At 37.1% G+C, this 21,435-nt stretch overlaps 1 protein-coding gene across 1 annotated transcript; it reads left to right on the top strand.

Annotated features, from left to right (window-relative positions):
* Positions 1–1,540: 1,540 nt before the first annotated feature.
* LOC107153573 (olfactory receptor 8B4) lies at positions 1,541–2,516 on the top strand. The gene has a single exon (XM_015499115.1). The coding sequence runs from the start codon at positions 1,541–1,543 to the stop codon at positions 2,483–2,485; it is 945 nt and encodes a 314-aa protein (XP_015354601.1). The 3' UTR covers positions 2,486–2,516.
* The last annotated feature ends 18,919 nt before the right edge of the window (positions 2,517–21,435 follow it).

Here is a 21,435-nt window from a genome sequence, read left to right as displayed (position 1 = left end):
TTTTAATCCATATTTACATTCTTTTGAGACCGTAAGGACATGCTATGAATAATTGTACAGACATAATGGTTGCCATTAAGGACCCTCCCAGGCAAACTGGAATTATTTTAGGCAACTTCAATGGAAAATTACAAATGCAGATGTACACATATATGTGGATTTCCCCTAGAATGTGCACATAGCAGATCTGATGAAGAAAAGCTTTGACATCTGAAGAATGACCGATCAAACCCTCAGTACTTCTCCTGCCTAGCTACGGAGTAAGCCGGTGTGTGTGCTTCATGGCTTGCATCTTGTGATATTTTAATCTCCTTACATATAGTCAAGGCCTGTCTGTGGCCTTTTGTAGAATGGAGAGGAGATGGTGTTTGTGTTGCTGGTGTTGCTGTCTCACTGTTCTGAGAAGCTCATGCTTTTAGAAGCATTTCATATGAGGAGCTTTCTGATCACCTATAACCTTGGTCTGAACATTTTTGGTCCTCATTTCAAAACTCCTTAAGAAAATTTGGAAATGGTAGAAAATGAATTTGGGGCCATTATCTCTTAAAGTTAAACTTAGGGTCAAAGAATGAATGAAAGGGATCAAGAAGGAGCCCATCAAACTCAGCATTGAATGACATGAAATCCTTGGAGGAAAGGGGAATATTGAGCAGAACACCAGCTCTCAAGATGTTACTGATGCAGGATGTAAACAGAGTGCAGTTTCCTCTGTCTAAAAACAGATCTAAGAGAAATTCCCAGGGGAGACTATAACTAATCAGGTCTCTAAGATTGTCATGAAGTTTAAAGTCCCCCATGGTATGCCAGCTGGGGTCCTGGTGGAAAAGATTGCTAATGTTTTTCTTCTGAAGTTGATGAAGACCATCTGGGGAAATCCACAAACAGAAACTCTGAGCTATTCCTCAAGCACCTTGGAGAATTTGGGTCTGTTAAAGCTCTGTTCCCAGCACCATGGGAATCAGAAGAGTTAGCCTGCAAGGCTGTCTGCTTTACATTCTAGCAGCACCATCTTATGCCTCTGGCTAATGGAGAAAGCATTGCATAAATCCAGCACTGAAAAGGTATAGTGCAGAGCCAGTAGGGAACACTCTTGGCTTTTGGCTTGGCTTTCCTCTCAAGGTAGTATCCCAGTATGTGTTTGGGAGAGAAAGGCAGAGAATAGCTGAGCATGATGGGGGACATGGGAACTTCTGTGTCACAAAGCCTGAGACAGCAGGTCCAGGTTGTACCCCTGGCTCTTGGGGCATCTTTCTGAGATGGGGCAGCCCCTTGAGGCATGCTGCCTCTTCATTTCTTAAGCAGAGACAGAATCCTTGCTGCCCGTGCCAACAGAGTAGCTGGGGTTCATGACTAGCATCAGGGGAGCTGAGATGCTACCCCAGTCATATTACCGACAGTTTAGGACAGAGAGAGGCATAGATGAGGGAAGAGGGAAGAAGAAGGGAGGCATCTATGCCCTAACCAATCTTCTCTAGCCTTCTTCCATTACTCATGTTTATGCTTGTATAACTCTGTGTTTTGTCCTCTGTTTCCCCAGTCGATGTGCCAGAAGAGAATGACTCTGAGAAACAGCTCCTTAGTGACTGAGTTTATCCTTCTGGGATTATCAGAACAATCAGAGCTCCAGCTTCCTCTCTTCCTCCTGTTCTTGGGGATCTATATATTCACTGTGGTGGGCAACTTGGGCTTGATCACCTTAATTGGGCTGAATTCTAGTCTTCATACCCCAATGTACTTTTTCCTCTTCAACTTGTCCTTTATAGATCTCTGTTATTCCTGTGTGTTTACTCCCAAAATGCTGAATGACTTTGTGTCAGAAAATATTATCTCCTACATGGGGTGCATGACTCAACTGTTTTTCTTCTGTTTCTTTGTCAATGCCGAGTGCTGTGTCTTGGTATCGATGGCCTATGATCGCTACGTGGCCATCTGCAACCCTCTTCTGTACACTGTCATCATGTCCCCTCAGGTCTGCTTTTTGCTCATGATTGGCTCCTATGTGATAGGGTTTGCTGGGGCCATGGCCCACACTGGAAGCATGCTGAGACTGACCTTTTGTGATTCCAATGTCATCCGCCATTATCTCTGTGAGGTTCTCCCGCTCCTGCAGCTCTCCTGCAGCAGCACCCACATCAATGAGCTTGTGTTCTTCACTGTTGTTGGAATGGTCATCACAGTGTCCAGTGTCAGCATCTTCATCTCTTATGCTTTGATTCTTTCCAACATTCTTCGCATTCCTTCTGCTGAGGGACGATCCAAAGCCTTCAGCACATGTGGCTCTCACATAATTGCTGTTGCTCTGTTTTTTGGGTCGGGGGCGTTTACCTACTTAACAACCTCTTTTTCTGGATTGATGGAGGAAGGCAAGTTTGCTTCAGTCTTCTACACCAACGTGGTTCCCATGCTTAACCCTCTGATCTACAGTTTGAGGAATAAAGATGTTAAACTAGCCCTAGATAAAACCCTGAAGAGAGTACTCTGCTAATGAGTCTTTTGTATCATTGGCAATTAATTTTCAGCAAGCATTCTACTCAAGTAACATTTTATCTGCAGGAAGAGGAATTTTAATGTTTTTTCTCAAATAAGGTCTTCCCTCCACTTCTTTTTTTTTTTTTTTTTCCGGTACCTGGGATTGAACTCAGGGGCACTCAATCACTGAGCCACATCCCCAGCCATACTTTGTATTTTATTTAGAGACAGGGTCTCACTGAGTTGCTTAGTGCCTCGCCTGTTGCTGAGGCTGACTTTGAACTCACAATCCTCATGCCTCAGTCTCCCAAACTGCTGGGATTACAGGCATGTTACACTGCACCCACTCCCTTTCCCTCCACTTTTAAAGTTACTAAATATCTTGCTTTGTATTCTCCTTGAGGATTATGTGATTTTGTACTGCTCAAATTGTTTCACTGTATAAAACTTAGCTTCTATCATTTACTGGACTCTATATTAGACTGAAGAAATAAATAAACTGAGGCTCCAAATCTTTTATTTATTTTTTCTTTGTAAATTAGATGGGTTTGTCTAAGTAAGGACACTTCTAGCTGGGATAAGGAACATGTGGTAGCATGAGGGAACTGGAGCATGCTTTTTTTTTTTCCCCCAGTTATGTGAACAGCTTACTAAAGACTAAAGCTAGATTACTTGGTGCCATAGATAATGTATTCTCCTAACTCTTAGAGAGCTTACTGGCTAGGCAGATCATAAATCCTTCCTTCCATGCATATATATACACAGACTAGAGAAGGGTTCAACTAAGAACTGTACATGGCCTGATATTGTATGGATAAATCAAAACACAAATCTTTCATTTCAAAGTTTGAAAATTTCAGAGCTTTGGGATGGTATTGAAAGGTAGGTAATCTTGTAATTGAGCTCTTGGGGCTCAGGCTGAAAGTGAGAACAAAGAACTTCCCATGAATTTGTGTGATTATGTGAATCTCTGTCCTGTCCTGGAGACTCTGTGTATATCTTTTATTCTTTACAATTTCTGAGAACGTGTGTGTGTGTGTGTGTGTGTGTGTGTGTCTTATAGATTACCATCAGAGAATCAGGAAGAAAGGAGGATTATATTACACTTCCACTCTCAGAAAGACTGGAAAAGTTCTGCATTTTGAGTGATAAGGACCACTCTAGACCAGTCTTCTAAAGTTTCTGCTATTCTATGTTGAATAGTTCAGCTTTTGAGAAATACACCCTCATAAACCACCCTGAGCACAGGGAGGAAGGTGACATAGGGCCAGACCAGACATGGAGAAGCAGAGGGTATAGACTCACACTGTGGTCAGAAGGGGCACTCTCTGAAAAGAGGCTAGAATTTGGGGTATTCTTAAAGAGAACCTCTGTGAAGAACATTGGTGCTTTTCTTTGGGATATGGGGAAGACTGTATAAAACACTGAGTCTGTATCTTTTTCTTTGCGTCTATCTCTCTGACTCTTCATAAAAGTGGGCATTGCTCAGTAGTGTGAGAGGTAAGACAGTGAAGGGAGGTAAGGCCTTCTTCCCGTCTACCTCTCTATGACACTGATGTGGAGGTGGACACATCATGTCAAGAAGAAGGCAGTCCACATGTTCCAGATGAAGCCTGGAGCAAGGCTTAAGATGTCCTGAGGAGAGATCAGAGAAACACAGAGAAAGACCTGCAGTGTGGGGCTCATTGGCAAGGAGAAATGAGACAAAATCATGTTTTCTTAATATACGCTAGAGGAAAGAAATTTTTGAAGGAGGGAAATGTTGATACTTGGATTATATCTAGATTATGATAATGATGGTGCTAGACATTTACAGAGAGTGTACTATATATTTGTGCACATTTTAAGGTTCCCTATGTGTAATAACTTACTTTTCAGAATTGAAATATAATATCATTTTGAACCACTGCTATCAACCCTCTGGGTCTGACTGAATCCTACTCTCTACAGGATTGTTTGTGTCTGAGCTCATGGGGATCTTGGGATATTAGGAAAGTGTCAGGAATGAGGAAGGACAAAAGTAAATCTACTAGAAAGAAACATTATGAAATAAATGCATTTAAAATCTGAGAACAACTTTGGCTACATTCATTCCACATTGGCATTGGGGTAAGTAGAGGTGAAGGCATGTTTGACTTAATGAGACATTGGCTCGGATCTTTTGAAAACCAGTCTTTTTGTTACTGAGAAACTGAAATGACAAAAACTTGTGGTGTCTGCAACAGCTGTATGAGAGCCATCTATTGCGCCCAGAGAAAATGCAGTGTCTTATAAATTAAGAAGGTCTTCATCTTTCTCACAAACAATGATAGGTCTTCTTGCATGATATTTTGGGTTGGTGTTGAGAATTTATTCTCAGTGATCAAAAACTGGAAAAAAATTGGGTTTACTGCTTTCCAGTAACCAGGAGACATGAATTGAAACCCCATGTTAGATGTCTTCAGGTGAATCCTTATACCATAAAACCATAATCCTATGGTTGACATGACCTGACATCAAGACATTTTTTTTCAGCAAGGTCAGTGTTTTCTTTTGGGAAGCATTCTTAAACTTGGGACTTCTCTGTATTTAGTCCTCGTTCTACTTCTCTTTTTGCTCTTCCTGCTTCCTGCTTCCCTTCAACTCAATTGGCTTCAATAACCCCATATTTGATGGTGACTTACAAATCCATAGCCTTGGCCCCAATCTATTGTTTTAACCTGAAATAAGTTATAAACTAGGAACTTTAAAGTATTATCAACATTAATGTCCAGGTAGAATTATGTAATGATTAGGTGGTGACACAGTTTTAGAATGTAAGGTAGAATAAATTGCTCTTGATATTTACTTATTTTCCCACATTATGAACAGGTGGGAGAGGACAAAAGATAAGCAATAGACATCAAATATTTGGAGTGAGAGTTCAAGGAGAGCTTTGTGTGAATCTTGGGAAGGAAAATATATGTGCTGAGGGGCAGCCGGGAGAGGTCTGGACTGACTCAGTGCTTACCCTCAGCCCAGGTACATAGTTAGCATTCTCTCCTCACATGTCCATAAGTGAAATGCATCATTTACTAAGTGTTTGAGCTGCTGATAACAAAATCTGACCGCTGTGACTAAGGGGTTTTAAGTGTTTCTTAACATAAAAATAATCTAGAGGTGGGCAGTCCAGAACTGATATGACAGTGCTGAGCCATCAAGGACTCTTTCTTTCCTTTCTTAGTAGTGACTTCATTCTCAGTGGTATGCAATAGTTTACAGATGGCTGCTGGAGCTTTTATGGTTTTGTTCACATTTTAAGTAGCAGGAACACACAGGAGAGAGGGCAAGGAAAAGGATGCTTTACCTAGTCAGTGAATAACTTCTATTGACATCTTATTCGCAGCGTCTATTTGCAAGGGACACTAGGAAACTTAGCATTTAACTTGAGAACATTATCATTTTGAAAATAAGACTTTGTTGATAAGAAGAGGGGGAAAAGGCTATTGTGTAGATAACTAGCAGTCTCTCCCAAAGGATAGGATTCTACTTGCCTGGAAGCAGTTCAGAAGTGGGTACTTGCTATTTTTACTTTCTGATTTCGTCTACTCCAGGAAAGGAGGATCAATTAATTTGGCAGATAAGAATAAAGACCAACAAATTAGTCATTGATGGAGATGTGCCTAGGGTTTTCCTCACTGTCCTGTTGGTGGCTGAAGAGAGGAGTGCTCTTGGCAAGGGCAAGACAAGACTGTGCTGTTTTATTTCCAACTTCTCCTGTCTCTTATTGGGCTAAGTTGGGATCTAGGTCCTGGGAGGGAGGTGTGTGTCCTGACCTATTTCTATGTTCATCATTGCTATTAATAAACAAACAAAGGCATTTTATCCTCTTTTGGCTCCCTGAATTTGTTTTGTCACTAATCAGGTCTCACAGAGGAGGGGGAGTGAGTGACTAATATTGCTAAACCTCCCACAGTATAGTTGTCTGTACTTTTAGCATTCTGGTGACTGAAGCTTTCAATTTTCTATAATTTGGGATGTCCTCCCTTGCTCTGATAGTAGGTTACTAGAATCCACGTTAAGAACAAAGTTTTGTGCCCTTCAATAGATAAATGGATAAAAAAATGTGGCACATATACACAATAGAATAATACTCAGCAGTAAAAGAGAATAAAATCATGGCATTTGTGGGTAAATGGGTGGAGTTAGAGAAGATAATGCTAAGTGAAGTTAACCAATCCCCCAAAACCAAATGCTGAATGTTTTCTTTGCTATAAGGCTGCTGATTCATAGTGGGGTAGAGAGGGGTAGTGTGGGAGGAGTAGATGAACTCTAGATAGGGCAGAGGGGTGGGAGGGAAAAGGAGGGGGCATGGGGTTAGAAATGATGGTGGAATGTAATGGACATTATTACCCAAAGTACATGAGTACATGTATGAAGACATGAATCGGTGTGAATATACTTTGTATACAATCAGAGATATGAAAAATTGCGCTCTATACGTGTAATAAGAATTGTAATGCATTCTGCTGTCATATATAAATAAAAAAATAAAAAACACAAAGTTTTGTTGGGCATGGTGGCACATACCTGTAATGCCAGTGACTAGGGAGACTGAGGCAAGAGGGTTGCAAGTTTAAGGCCAGCCTTAGCAACTTAGTGAGACCTTTGGCAACTTATTGACAACCATCTCAAATATAAAATAAAAAAAAATAAAAAGGACTGGGATTGGAGCTCAGTAGTAAAGTACCTTTGGATTTAATTTTCAGTACCAATAAAAAAAAGAACAAAATGCAATTCAACAAGAACCATGGACAGAGGGGCTCATTGAGAGCAAATAGGGAAATCTGACAAGAAAAATTAGACCAGGGAATCCATAATTCTATAGGAAAGCAAGAAGACTGGCTCATCTTTCAAGACTTGCTAGTCCATTTATTGGCTCAATTAAACTCTTACTAAGTTACAGATGAGTTTATGGTTTCATTTAATGGGATTATTGGGACACTTTTCTTTTGTGTCCAGTAATATGTACAACTACATGCCTTAAATGATAAAGAAGTGGAGGTGGCATTGGCACTGGTTTTTGAAAATGGAGAATTCTAATTAGAAATTTGCCTAACTAGAACATTTGCTATCTTCTTGTAGATAAGATAATAGTGATTTCATCACACTACTCCAAAAAAGTTCACAAATAATTAGTAAAACAATAAGAATATTCAACAGTACAAAGCACATATAGGAAGGCTTTACCTCTAGTTAAAATGGAGAAGAGGGAGCAGTGGAGATAAGAGGAGGAAAGACATTGTTTATATCATTAATCATAAAGAGGAGGTAATAGATACATTAAGGATATTACATAAAGTTTTAAAACATTAGAAAACAGTAGAATATGAATACAGCTTTTTAAATATTGGAATTACACATATACAAAGAAGAAAGCAAGGTACTTACTGAATTATTTAAAATAATGGGAATGTAAAATGAAAGTCCATAACATATAATATTATGATAGAACTAAAGGAAACATATGTTATATTGATAAATGTAAATATCTTAACTTTCCATCAAAAATAAAAGAATTAAATTGGATCATGAAGTGAAATAAAATTCATGTTGCATATAAGAAATGTATTTCAAACCAAGTAATTAAGAAGGATAGAAAATAAATGGTTACCAAAGACATACCAGGCAAATGTAAACAAACAAGCATATGAACAGCCTGAGTGTCAACCAAAATGGAAATTAGGTCAAAAATATCAATTGGAAAAGCTTTTATAGTGGTACCATGTACAATTCACAATTGATGTATAATGGTTATTGCTTTATATGTACAAAGTAGTAAAATATCAGGAACTACAAGGAAATAGAAACCCACTATTAGAAGGAAAATTGATCTCTTTCTGTCCATTATAAATGTTTACATTCATTTTACAATCTTTTATACATGAGGAATATTCTTGGAGGTTTCCAGACTACCAGTAGAAGTTTGAACCCCAGATAGTGCTAATTCTTATATGCTATCTTTATTCCTATTCATGCTATACCTATGATAATATTTAATTTATCAACCAGGCATAATAAAAGACCACCACCAACAACTAAATAAATTAGAACATCATAACAATATACTATGATAGAATCACCAACATCACTACTCTTGCATTTTGGAGTCATTATTAAGCAAAATAAGGGGTATTTGCAATAAGCACTCCTGTAGTGCAACAATTTAGTCCCTGTAGTACTAAGGGACTAAAGGCAGGGAGCACCTACAAAATGGATATGTTAGACAAAGGGATGATTCATGTCTCAGGTAGGGATGAAGCATGACGGTATGATAAGATTTCATCACACTACTCCTAACTGCCCACAATTTAACCTTGGAATTGTTTATTTCTGGAATTTTCCATTTAATATCTTCAGACTGTAGTTGGCTGTGGGTAAGTGAAACCATGAAAAGTGAAACTGCGGATAAGAGGGTGTCTGTTGTCTATAAAAATCACATATACATAGGTGTGTGTGTGTGTGTGTGTGTAGATCTGTGTCCTATACATTATAAATATATCTTAGCAACAGTTCAAGAAGCAGTCACATAAATTGAATAGATTTAAGTCACTTGATGTTTTAGAAATAGTACAAAACCATGTTCTTTGATCACCATTCAGTAAAACTAAAAATGACATAATCAGAAAAACAACAATATACTATTACTTTGACATTAAAATTCTATGTCAGCTGCTTGTAGATCAAAGAAGAAATGTAAAATTGAAGAATAACTTAAAAGGATATAAAAATGCAACTCTTTACAACTTATGGAATTATGAGTGCAGGTAAAGCAGAAAAATAATACTAAATATTGTATTAGTTAAAAAGAATAATGACAAGTGAGTTTAACCCTTAACTAAACAGGTTAGGAAGACTCATAAAAATTGAAAGACAAACAAATTGAAGACAAACAGGGTAGCATAGCAAAGTTAAAAGCAGAAAATATTGAGTTAGAAAATAGAAAAAAATAGTATTAATAAATAAATACACAAGATCATGGCATTTGCAGGGAAATGGATGGCATTAGAGCAGATTATGCTAAGTGAAGTTAGCCAATCCCTGAAAAACAAATGCCGCATGTCTTCTCTGATATAAGGGGGGTGACTCAAAATGGGATAGGGAGGAAGAGCATGAGAAGAAGATTACCACTAAATAGGGAAGAGAGGTGGGAGGGAAAAAGAGGGAGAAGGGGAGTTGCACGGAAGATGGAAGGAGAACCTCATCATTATACAGAATACATGTATGATGTTGTGATGAGAAAAAGAAAAAAAAGGGTGTCACATTAGATTGGATAGAGAGAAATCACGGGAGAGGAGGGGAGGAGTGGGGGGATAGGAAGGGCAGCAGAATAGAATAGACATTATGATTGATGTATGTACATTCCATGTATGCATTATATGTCAAAATACATTCTGCTGTCATGTATGACTAAAAAAATAAAAATAAATTGTATGGCAAAAAAATACTAAAAAAATAAATAAATACATTTAACACTTGTTCTTTGAAAAATTAATAAATATACTAACCATTAGCTATCTTAACTCAGAGACAAAGGAGGATGAAAAAATAAGAAGAAAGGTAGACCCTTTCTTCTTATTTTTCTAATTATAGAAATGGAGGAAATTAAAAAACCAAACTACTTTTAAAAATTTTAACATGAGTCAAATGTATTCAAAACCATGGATAGTTTTTTAAAAATTATTTTTATTTATATATAACAATGGAATGCATTATAATTCTTATTACATATATAGAGCCCAATTTTTCATATCTCTGGTTGTATACACAGTATACTAAAAAAAAAACATGGATAGAATGGCCCATTTTCTAGGAAAACATAACAGTACAGTTACTTCTGAAACAGATAGAAAATTTAAAGAGTTTAGATTCCATAAAAGAAAGTTGTAAAAAGTCAACTTATAGAAATTACTTGTCACAGATGGCATCGCAGAGGAATTTGACTACAGAACAGATAATTAAAATATTATTTAAACAGATTCAAAGTGTAGAAAACCAATGAAACAAAAAAACTCCATCTTCTCTAAAGTTAATTTTTACAAAATGAGCATAACATTGATCCAAAATCTGAAAAGAATGTATACAGAAAGAAAAGTACAGACAAATCTCACTTATGAATATCAATATAAAATTCTAAATAACATATTAGCAAACATTGAAAAACAAAAAAAGTAACATATTATATCTAATTGGGACTTATTCTGTAGATGGTTCAACATTAATTAGTCAAATCTACCAATATAACTTATTTACTAGTAGAGCTGAGGAAAATGTTATGTTATCATCTCCATAGATACTAAAAAAATGTTCACTATTATTATCTATTTTTGATTAAATTGATTTTATTAAATAGGACTTGATAGAAATAATCAAAGTTTCTCTTTTTCTCTAAGTTAAAAGTAAAAACACTTTGGCTCTTTTCCGCTTTTATTTCTAAGAATCTGATTTTTAAAAGACTAACCTCTATCCTTGTACAAAATTTATAGAATTCTTCAATGTTATGTTACTAACATAATCGTACTATATTATGTGACAAGTAACATTATTATAACTGTCTTGTTTGTGTGTATTTGAAGCTTCTTTTATATTCTAGCTGTTTCCAAGAGTTGGACAAATATTTTGGGCTCCGTAATTATTAGAACAAAGCCCACAGCATATTAAACATACTGTTTTTAGTTAAAGACCAAAGGGCTATCCATAGGGTGAAGTTTCTTTGTTTTTTGGCAGCAAGTATAGTTTTCTAGTGTGAATGAAGGGAAGAAGACATTTTATTCCTGAAATTGTGTGGAATAGATTGAATACTTTTATATGCAACTCCCACTTGTCATTTGCTTCTTAGAAGTCAGAAATAACATGGCTCTGCTGGCTCTCATCCTCTACAGAGGAGCAAACTGAGATTCAGAGTTGAAGGATCTGCTGAAGGTCACCAGAATGTGGCAGATCCCACTTAAAGCCCATCTATTTCTGGCTTCAGCTGCTGTGTCTTTAATTTTTTTTGTTTAATGCTTTATTTTGCACTAACACACATCTTATTACAGGAAGGAAAGCAAAGAAATAGGAATATGAAACAGAGACTAGGAAAGCAGAGAGTAACAATCCAGAGAAAATATTGAGAGGGTAGTCACAAAAACAGTGTTCTGAATACCTTTCTGTAACCTAAAATAGGCACTGATTTCAATGTTAAAGTGGACACATGCATATAGCTTTAAGGAATTTGTACCCACAGCTGCAAAAGTTGGTTACAAAGAAATAATGAATCATAGTTTGTTTTCAACAATAGGCCTCACAAGGTTGGGGAATGTGTCAATCAATAAATGGGCAATGGACTAAATTGACATTCTACTAAAAAATGCAGTGATCAAAATATATGAAAAATGTTCAACATTTTTAGCAATCAGGGTAATGCAAACCCAAACTATACTATTTTACCCAATAATCATCAAGACTATAAATAATTATAAATACTATTGAGGGTATGATGATAAAAGAATACTTTTTTACTTTGTCAGTGTGACTACAAATTAGTAGGGAGGTTCCTTAAAAGACTAGGAACTCCTTATGAGCCAGCTAATCCACTCCTTGGTATTTTTCCAAAAGAATGGAAATCAGCATATATTACTGTGATACATATATTCCAATGTTTATAAGAGCACATTTTACAATAGATTTTAAGGTATGGAATCAACCATGTGTTTGTCAAGAGGTGAATGGATAAAGATGATGTGGTTATACATACCCACAATGGAGTTTTTGTCATAAGGAAGAATGAAATTATGTCATTTGCTGGTAAATGAATGGAACTAGAGAATATCATCTAAGTAAAATAAGCCAGATTCAAAGTTAAGGGTCACCTGTTTTCTCTAATATGTAGAAGCTAGAGAGAAAAATGGAATTTCAAAAAAGGGATCTCATGAAAATAGAAGGGTGACCAGCAAGAGTAGAGGAAGGGAATGGAGGTAGGGGGAGAAGGGGAGGGGAGGGGAGGAGCTGCAGAACAAAACTGACCAAATTATGCTATGTGCATGTATGTCTGTCACCACGAATCTTACTTTTATGTATAATTATAATACACCAATTAAAAAATGAATAGGAGAAAAACCAATAGAGTAGAGAAAGGCGATTGGGGAGGAAGGGAGGGAAAGGGGAAGTCCTGGTGAAGTAATTAGAACAAATTATATTATGAATACGTAAGTCATAATGAATCCCAATATTATGCATTATTATAATGCAGGAATAAAAGCATAAAAGAGAAATGATTTTTCAACTTTTCAGAAGTCAGGCAGAGAATAGTAGTCAGTAGAGATGGTGAAGGGTGATGGGAGGGGGAGGAGAAAGAAATTAAAAGGGACTTGTAGGGACTGGGAAAGATGCTGGAAGGGAGGGCAGTCAAGGGTAGAGGAAAGGAGAATGAACATAATCAATGCAGGATGTGTACAGGCATGGGAATATGTCAGCAAACCCCATTAATTTGTGCAATAAATGTGTGAATAACTATAACTAAAGAACAGATACCCATAAAATTATAAACATCTATTAACAAATATGATTTTTTCAAATCATTCATTCAGCAAATATTTATTATTTTCTTGGTTTGTTCCAGATGTTGAGATAGAGCAGTAAACAAACAAACAAACAATAAATGGAGCTATCATTTTAGTGACTTTTTATTTTGGGCTTACTTACATTTGGTGTATTACTTGTATTGGAATCATCATGTTTTATCTGTTCTTTCTTTTTTATTACGTGATATAGAAAGTGCCCAATAAGTTTTCCAAATTGAACATATTCAAACTGTTTAAATTTTGCTGTAAAGAACACCTTTTAAAAAAAGTTTATGTTTTTAATAAGGAGTTGAAATTTTTATATAAGGAATTATGTAAAATTCATGGTTATATATTTCAGGGGTCTGAGAAAGATGCAAATATGAATCTTGAGCAAAATTCTTCTTTTTTTTTTAAATGATGTTACTGAATCATCAGCGCAACCTGGTGGCTACTTCAGTGAACTGCCTAGCATAGTGTTAAAGATTCTTTTGTCATTTGTCTCCACTTTTGAACTGCCCAGGTTTTCTTTTCCCTCCCTCCCTCCCTCCCTCCCTCCCTTCCTTCCTTCCTTCCTTCCTTCCTTCCTTCCTTCCTTCCTTCCTTCTTTCCTCTTTTTCTTTCTACCATCTATTTATCTATAATCTATCTACATTAAAAATTTTGTCAGCATGTATTTACAGTTTATACAACTTTTTGTAAAACAAATACAGATGTTTTCAAAATGCTCTATGAACTGGTCTTCTAACAACACTGTTATTAGAATATTTCTCTGTTTCCAAAGTCAAGTTTTTGACAGCAAGAAGACTGTCATGCATTCTTTTAGGGAAAAGTATCTTTGTCAGATCTGTGATTCTATAATCTGTGGAGCTTGAGATGCCTCTTCCTTGAAGAAACCATGGCTAAAATTGTCTAGACAATAGCTGAATGGCTGTCAGAATGTCTTAAAAAGTATTTGACCATGGAACAGGTGGTGGTTCTAGAAGATCTCCAATGTTTTTTAAAGCCACACACTAATTCATTAAAATAGATAATGTCCATCTGGTTGCATTTTCACTAACTGTTGCAGGATTTCAACTCCTGTAAAATGCCCTTAAGGATTTCTGAGTCTTCTGCAGGATGTGGCTGTGTTCAGGAAGCAGTAATCTGATAGGCAACAGGGCTAGGCTCCCTGGCACGCACTGACCCTCCCTCCCGCCCCTAAATCATAGGATGTATATTGCTGTGGAAGGGACAGCCATGCTCCTTACCCTGAGTTTCTGTCAGCTAGGTCTACTACCCCCTCTCTCCAGGGCTCAGAGGACATTCCGTGGGAATATAGTCACATTCTCCAAGGCTCTGCAACAAGCTCGTGACATAGCATTCCACCTCCAGGCCCCTCATTTCCCACCTCCCACATCCATTGGCTGCTTTCTGGATACTGATCACTTTTATCTCCCATCTTTTCTGTTCAGTTGTATAAGAAGTATTCAAATGAGCATCAGAGATATACTGGGCCCTGCATTTGGACCTGAGGATATAGCACTGAATTATGCATGCATCTTCCCACTTATTTTTATTCTTTTGCTGTACTGGGGATTGAACCCTCTGGAGTTCTACCACTGAGCTACAACCTCAGCCCTTTTCATTTTATATAAAGACAGGGTCTCCCTAATTTTCCCAGGCTGGCTTTGAATTGTGCCTCAGCCTCCCTAGTCACTGGAATTACAGGCATATGCCACCACATCTGGGATCTTCCCAATTCTTATGAAGTATCAGTTACAACAAATAAAGGTGGAAGCAAAATAGACCATCTTGTCTTGAATTCGTGAAGCCCATCACATCACCACTTCATCAGACATTATTAATCTCATTTGGGCTTTGTCTAGACACATGTTAAATGGTTTTACTAGCTCTGGTAAATATGATCTTTAGTGAGTTTTATGATAAAATTGTAAATGTAACCTAAATGACAAAAACAACAATAAAAGTCCAAGTGAATCATAGAGTAAAAAGTTCTTCATGCCAAGTTAAGATGCATAATACATATGATAATGTAATAGATATTAAGTTTATATGTTAGGTGGTATGTGTCTGCCGCAGTCTGGCTGCAGCAAACTAACCGGGGGTGATGAGCAACTTGTGAAGACTGATGCAGTGGGAGCCGTTTATTGTAGGGCAGGAGGGGTATATATACATAACTGAATACACACAGCTTATCTTAATTAACATAAGCTAGGTACAGCAGTCAACCAATAAGGAATCTATCATCTTAATGGCTCGCTGGCATTACTTCACAAACCACTTTCTCTGGCAAAGTGCCAGGCGCCATGTTGACTTGTTTATGGACCCTAACATGTGTCATAGGATGCTTCTCTACCAAACCATAATTACAACTTCTTACTGTAGTGTGAATTCTATGAATGCAGGGAACTCTGCTTTGTTTGGTATTACACCCCAGATTTAGCATCAGCTATGATGTGTTGAATGACTGAATGAGTGATTCAATGAATATTACCACTATTTCCTCAGGCAATTTAGGAAAAACAACAGTCCAAGAAACAGCAGAGCAGTGAATTTATTTAGTGTTCTGTTTCTAAATAACAGCAAAAATTTCTCAGGCTGTTTACTTTGGAAAAGAAGGAGTCTATATGCTTCCCCAGTTATACACAGTTTCAAGTTCTAACGTTTGTGTTTGGCTGGTTCATCCATATTCATCTCTGAGCTGAAAATAACCAAGATGGTGTCAAAAGACAAAATTGCAATGAACTTAGTTTAAAGACTTTACTTGGCTTTTATCCTAGAATCAGACAGCATTCAGAACCAAAGCAGGTTCAAAGAACTCTGGGACTGCAACATGATCAGGCAACATTTATGAACAGAAAAGGGAAGTGATGTCCAGAGACAGCTTAACTGCTTACAGCTGGGTGCTTTGTTGTTTTTGAATCACTGGCTGCCTGAGATTGACTGGAGTTCCAATGCTTTTGTCAACTAAGATTCAGCTATTTGTTTTAAGTTAGGCTGTGGTTCATTTCTAAAGGATTGAAGTACAGGGGACTCCTCAGGTCTAAATTTAATGTAATTTAACAATGGGAAATATGGATCCAATGCCCACTGCTCGGGGACATTAGCTTGCATTTCTAAACTGGATATTAATGGGCAAATGCTAAATCTCTGGGAACATGCATTCTCTTTGACTTGCTGCTATTTCCCCTACCTCCTTCTGTTGATACTTTGGAAACTGATTACTATCCAATGCTGACTCAGACTGGTTAGATTCTCACCCTGAATACTGGGCTACACCTTAGACATCATCTAGTACTAACTGATATTAGTATTTTTCCATTTTGATTTGTGATTTCTGTATAATATTCCACTATGTACTTGTGCTCTTTTGAGGATGCATCGTGCTCTATTACCTTTAACCCTTTTCTCATGACGTTTCTTCTAGAACACACTCTGCCTTGCTTCCACACTCCTCATGCGACAACACACATCTCTCCTTTTGTTCAGTTAACTTGCTTCCTTCTTCTGCTTTCTGTTTAAACATTACTTTCTTTTTTAATGTTCCCAACCTCTTAAACCAATCTTATGTGCTTAGGTATCAATGTACTTATCCTTCCAGTGAGTATAAAATTGCTGTGTAGATTCTACCAGATTTGAAGCTCTTCTAGGACAAAAGCCATATTTAAATTACTTATCATCATATCAAGATGTCAGGGGTGTTTGTGATATGTAGTAGCAGATTCCCAATCTTGGAAACCCACAGGAGAGGTGAGTGTTGAGCTGAGAATTTGTGAACATTATATGACATACATTGTCTTGTTTATTAATTTCCTCCATGAACAAATATCATGGAATACAAAGTCCACAGTTAATAAAATTAACATGATGTTGAATTTAGTTGGGCACCAAAGTGTCATGTTATTGTTACCAAACATTTTGAGAGTGTGATTTGAATGTAGCCTAAATCAGACAATCCAGGTAAACAAGGTCATTTTGATTTTATATTATCTTTGACTTTTAATGTATGAAAAGCTTGTATTCAACCTATATCTCATAGTTTTTAGAGGTGAAAATCCAATGTTGCAGCAGATGAGGTGGTGTTAGATGAACTCATTATTGAGTTAGGACTCATTATTGGGGATGCTAATAATGACATTCTTACCATCAGAGGAAACTGGAGTTTTCCCTTTGTAAATTAGGGTACAGAGAAATTTATAAGAACTATAGAACTATTACTTTCAATTATGAATTGTGAGTTAAGCAGCCTATAATTTTAAAAATTGGTACACTATAATTATACATAATAGCAGTGTTCATTATGATACATTCATGCATGTACATAACATAATTTGAGCAATTTCATTCCCCGGTATCTACCCTCCTTCCTATCCCTGATCCCTTTTCTCAATTCTACTAGTTACCTTTCTACCTACATGAGGCCCCTCTTAAAAATGTTTGTCTCTCTAGCCACATATGAGAGAGAACACATGATCCCTGACTTTTTGAGTCTGGTTTAATTTGCCCAACATGATGGTCTGTAGTTCCATCCATTTTCCTGCACCCTACAATTTTATTTGCAACATTTATTTATGTTACCAGCAGAAGATAACATTTTTTATAGCTTATAATGAAGAAAAGTACTATGTTAAAGTTTACATTGACATGACAGGAAGTGACTCTAAATTTGGCAGAAAGAACACTGGGATGCACAGACTTGTGTGGGGTTAACTTTTTTAAGGAGAATTAACAGGATGAAGGCAACTTCACAGATCAAGATCAGGAGATATTTCAGCCACAATGCCGCACCTCTTCTCCATATAGTTGACACCACCCCTGGATTCCACTGCCGCCATGCAAATGGTTTCCAGTGGTTCCACATGTTTGCATTGTTGCAGATATAATTCTCAGGTGGAAGCATGCAACGGATTGAACTTAAGTCAAAGTACTTGTACAATGATATGAGTGTGCCCCCCAAAGGTTTGTGTGTTGGAAGCTTGGTCCCCCGTGTGGCAGTGGTGGGAAGTGGTGGAACCTTAAGAGGTGGGGCATAGTGGAAGGTAATTAGCTCATGTTGGGCACCATCTTTGGTAGGGATTAGTGCTCGTGTTTTGGATTGAGTATTTCATGAGAGCAGATTGTTATAAAGCAAGGTTTCTGCACAGACTTAGCTTTTTTGCATGCAACTACTTCCTTGTCAGCTTTCTCATAGTGCTGTGATGCAGCTAAGGAGACCCTCACCAGAGTCAAAAAAAGAGGGGGCCAGTAAATCTCAAGACTTTCAGCCTCCAAAACCATAAACTTTTTATTATGAAGTTGTTAGCTTCAATGAATTGTTATAACAACACAAAATGGAGTAAGAGAGCCTGTTTCCTGGCTGCTAGGGAATATGGGTCTTCTTTCCCATGTGGTTTCCATGGCTGGAAGTTGGACACTGCATCCCACCAATATGACATTGAATGGAGAATTATTCCCCCCAAATACATACCCATATAATCGTGTTTCACATGCATAAGGAGAAAAAAGATTTTTAACTCTGGTTATTTACATAATACCAAATATGACATTTGGAAGCAGTGTGCTTGCTATTTTTCATTGCATATGATTAAATTGATGTCAAGGATTCAAATAATATTCCTCTAACTTATTTCATATATTCAATTTGTTTTCACATATTTTTAGATACTTTAAAAAATTTTTGGCAGACGCATTGCATATTGATGGAATCAAATACTAAGCTGGTTGGCAAAGTAAAAATGTAATCTTCAGAGGCACATCACCAGGCTCATAAAAGTATAGAGACAAATTCATGTGGGTCAAAGAAATAGGTACTAGTAGAGAAGTTTAACAATGCTTACCAAGTTTAGAAATATATATACCCGTAGACTTCATAATTGCACACTAAGAATTTATACATATTCCTGAAGATTTATGTACTGAGTTATTCATTACTACTTTCTTTGATAATAGCAAAGGACTGGGATTAACTTAGAAATTAATCAAAGAAGGACTAATCAAATGTATGTTTGTATAAAACATGCTATGAAGGTATATAAACAATGAATACATCTTCATGTGTGAATATTAAACTAACTCTGAAATGTATTGGTGAGTGGTAAAAACTTTTTTATACTATGTTTCAGTCTGTACTGGTTGGCCTATAGACTAGTTGCACAGATATCATCTGGTACTCTTCTTCATTATTCTTCTGCATTTATTCTTTCCCAGATCCTAAATCTTACTCATTATCCAGTTGTTTCCCAAGAAATGGTATATATCAGAGTTGGGGGTTAGAGGTAGAAGAGATTTTGGTTAAAGGCTACATAGTTACAGTTAGGAGAAATAAATTCAAGTAATATATTGTACAGCATGGTAACTATAGTTAAGCAACTACAGTTAATTCTACTCTTGAAAAATGCAATAAGAATGGATGTTAATTTTTCTTAGCACAAAATGACAGCATTTGAGGTAATGAATCTGTTAATTAGCCAGGTTAAAGGAGTTCATAATGTATATACACTTCAAAACATTATGTTGTACATAATAAATACATGCAATTTTAGATATCAATTATAAATAAATAAATTTGGAAAAAGTAATTGACAAATAGTGCATATATGTTACTATTTGAATAAAATTGGTAGGATAATGCACATTGATTTTATTAAAAATGAGTAAAATGTATTGATTGTAATTGATCACATTTGTTGTCTCCAGGGGGGAAAGAGATGATAAGAGACAAGGGTAGAAAGGAAAATTTCACCTTCATATCTTTTTTAAAATTTTTGACTTTTTAACCATGTGAATGCATTATGGACAAATGATTTTGAAATCTTCAATACTAAGATATGTCTGGAAAGGTGTTATGGGCCAGGCTATATGGGCAATGACCAAACAGACTCCATTTTACCCTGAGACTCCATATCATGTAAGAAATATTTCTCCCGTGGGAAAGCCCCACCTCTGTACCCATTCACAGTTACCTAGCATAACATACTTGGCAACACAAAATAGCAATACTTATACAATGTAAAACTGTTCTCTTTGCTTTCCATTTTTCTTGGGCAATGTAACCAAGATTAATTGTGAGAGATTAATTGTCTAGACATTAGTAACCATTCTCTAACTAGTACTCAGCTAAGGTCATTTTGACCCACTTCTCTTCTGCTTGCTTGCTGCTATGCCAACCTGGAAAGTCCTGTGGGAAATACCAATGTACCCATTGCATTGTCTCATTAACTGCCCAATTCAGCTTCTGTACTTGCTTGCTTTCATTGGCTAAGCCCCCAAATGTCCCTTTTGTGGTTTTTTGAGGTCAACTGAAGGTGGGCGCACCACTCTATTTCGTTCTTTAGAGAGCAGAGTGTCTACTGCTGGCCAGCAATAAAGGCTTAATTGGAATGGCAATGTGGGTCTGAGAGTTATTTGAGGGTCTTGGTATTGGTATAACAAGGCAGGTAGGGGACAGGTGCCTGCTATCTAAGATAGAGTCAATATGAGTGAGGTTCACGACTGAGGAGGGCAGAACATGTCAGAGGCTATTTTTCAGGTGGTGTTTTAGTCATCTTTTTCACTGCTATGACTAAAGGACCTGACCAGAACAACTGTAGAGGAGGAAAAGTTTATTTGAGGGCTCAAGGCTTCAGAAGTCTTAGTTCATAGAAGTCAGGCTCCATTCCTCAGGGCTGAAGGTGAGGCTGAATATCATGGTGGGAGAGAATGGCAGAGGGAAGCAGCTCACATCACAGTGATCAGAAGGTAGAGAGACTCCACTTGCCAGATACAAATATATACACAGAAGCCACACCTCAATTCCCACCTCCTCCAGCCACACCCTACCAATTTAGTTAATCCCATCAGGGATTAACTCTCTGATTAGGCTTAGGCTATAACCCAATCATTTCTCCTCCAAACCTTGCATTGTTTCACATGGGAGCTTTCGGGGGACACCATACATCCAAACTATAACAGGAAGTATTCTAATACTTTATATGGAAGAAATCATTCAAACCTCATAGCAGCTTCTATTCTCATTTTACAGATTAGGATACCAAGGATAAAGAAGTTATATAACTAGCCTAACATCTCAAAATTTGGAAGTGGAGAAACCCTGTGGATTTAAATTCAGACAGTCTGACTTGAGAGTTCGCTCTTTTTAAAATCAGCAGAGCATTTTTCCTGTGGAGCTCTGTATTCAACACAAGGAACATGGCCATGGGGGCTACCCTCTACTCTACCCACGGCATCAAGAATTCCTGGTGGGAAATTACAAATTGAGTACACCTTTTGAGTTTCAAAGATCTAATGTTAGGCCTATTATGTAGGGTCTACACACAGGCTCAGTAAATCTACCCTCAAGGGTTTCATCCAACTTGGGAGGAAATCATTAAGGAGAGCATAATTCTCTGTACTTCTAATGAACTTT

This window comes from Marmota marmota, unplaced genomic scaffold (assembly GCF_001458135.2).
Source record: "Marmota marmota marmota unplaced genomic scaffold, marMar, whole genome shotgun sequence".
Taxonomy (NCBI): domain Eukaryota; kingdom Metazoa; phylum Chordata; class Mammalia; order Rodentia; family Sciuridae; genus Marmota; species Marmota marmota.
Note: the sequence above shows the minus strand (reverse complement) of the source record. Positions and strands in the feature narration are given on the sequence as shown.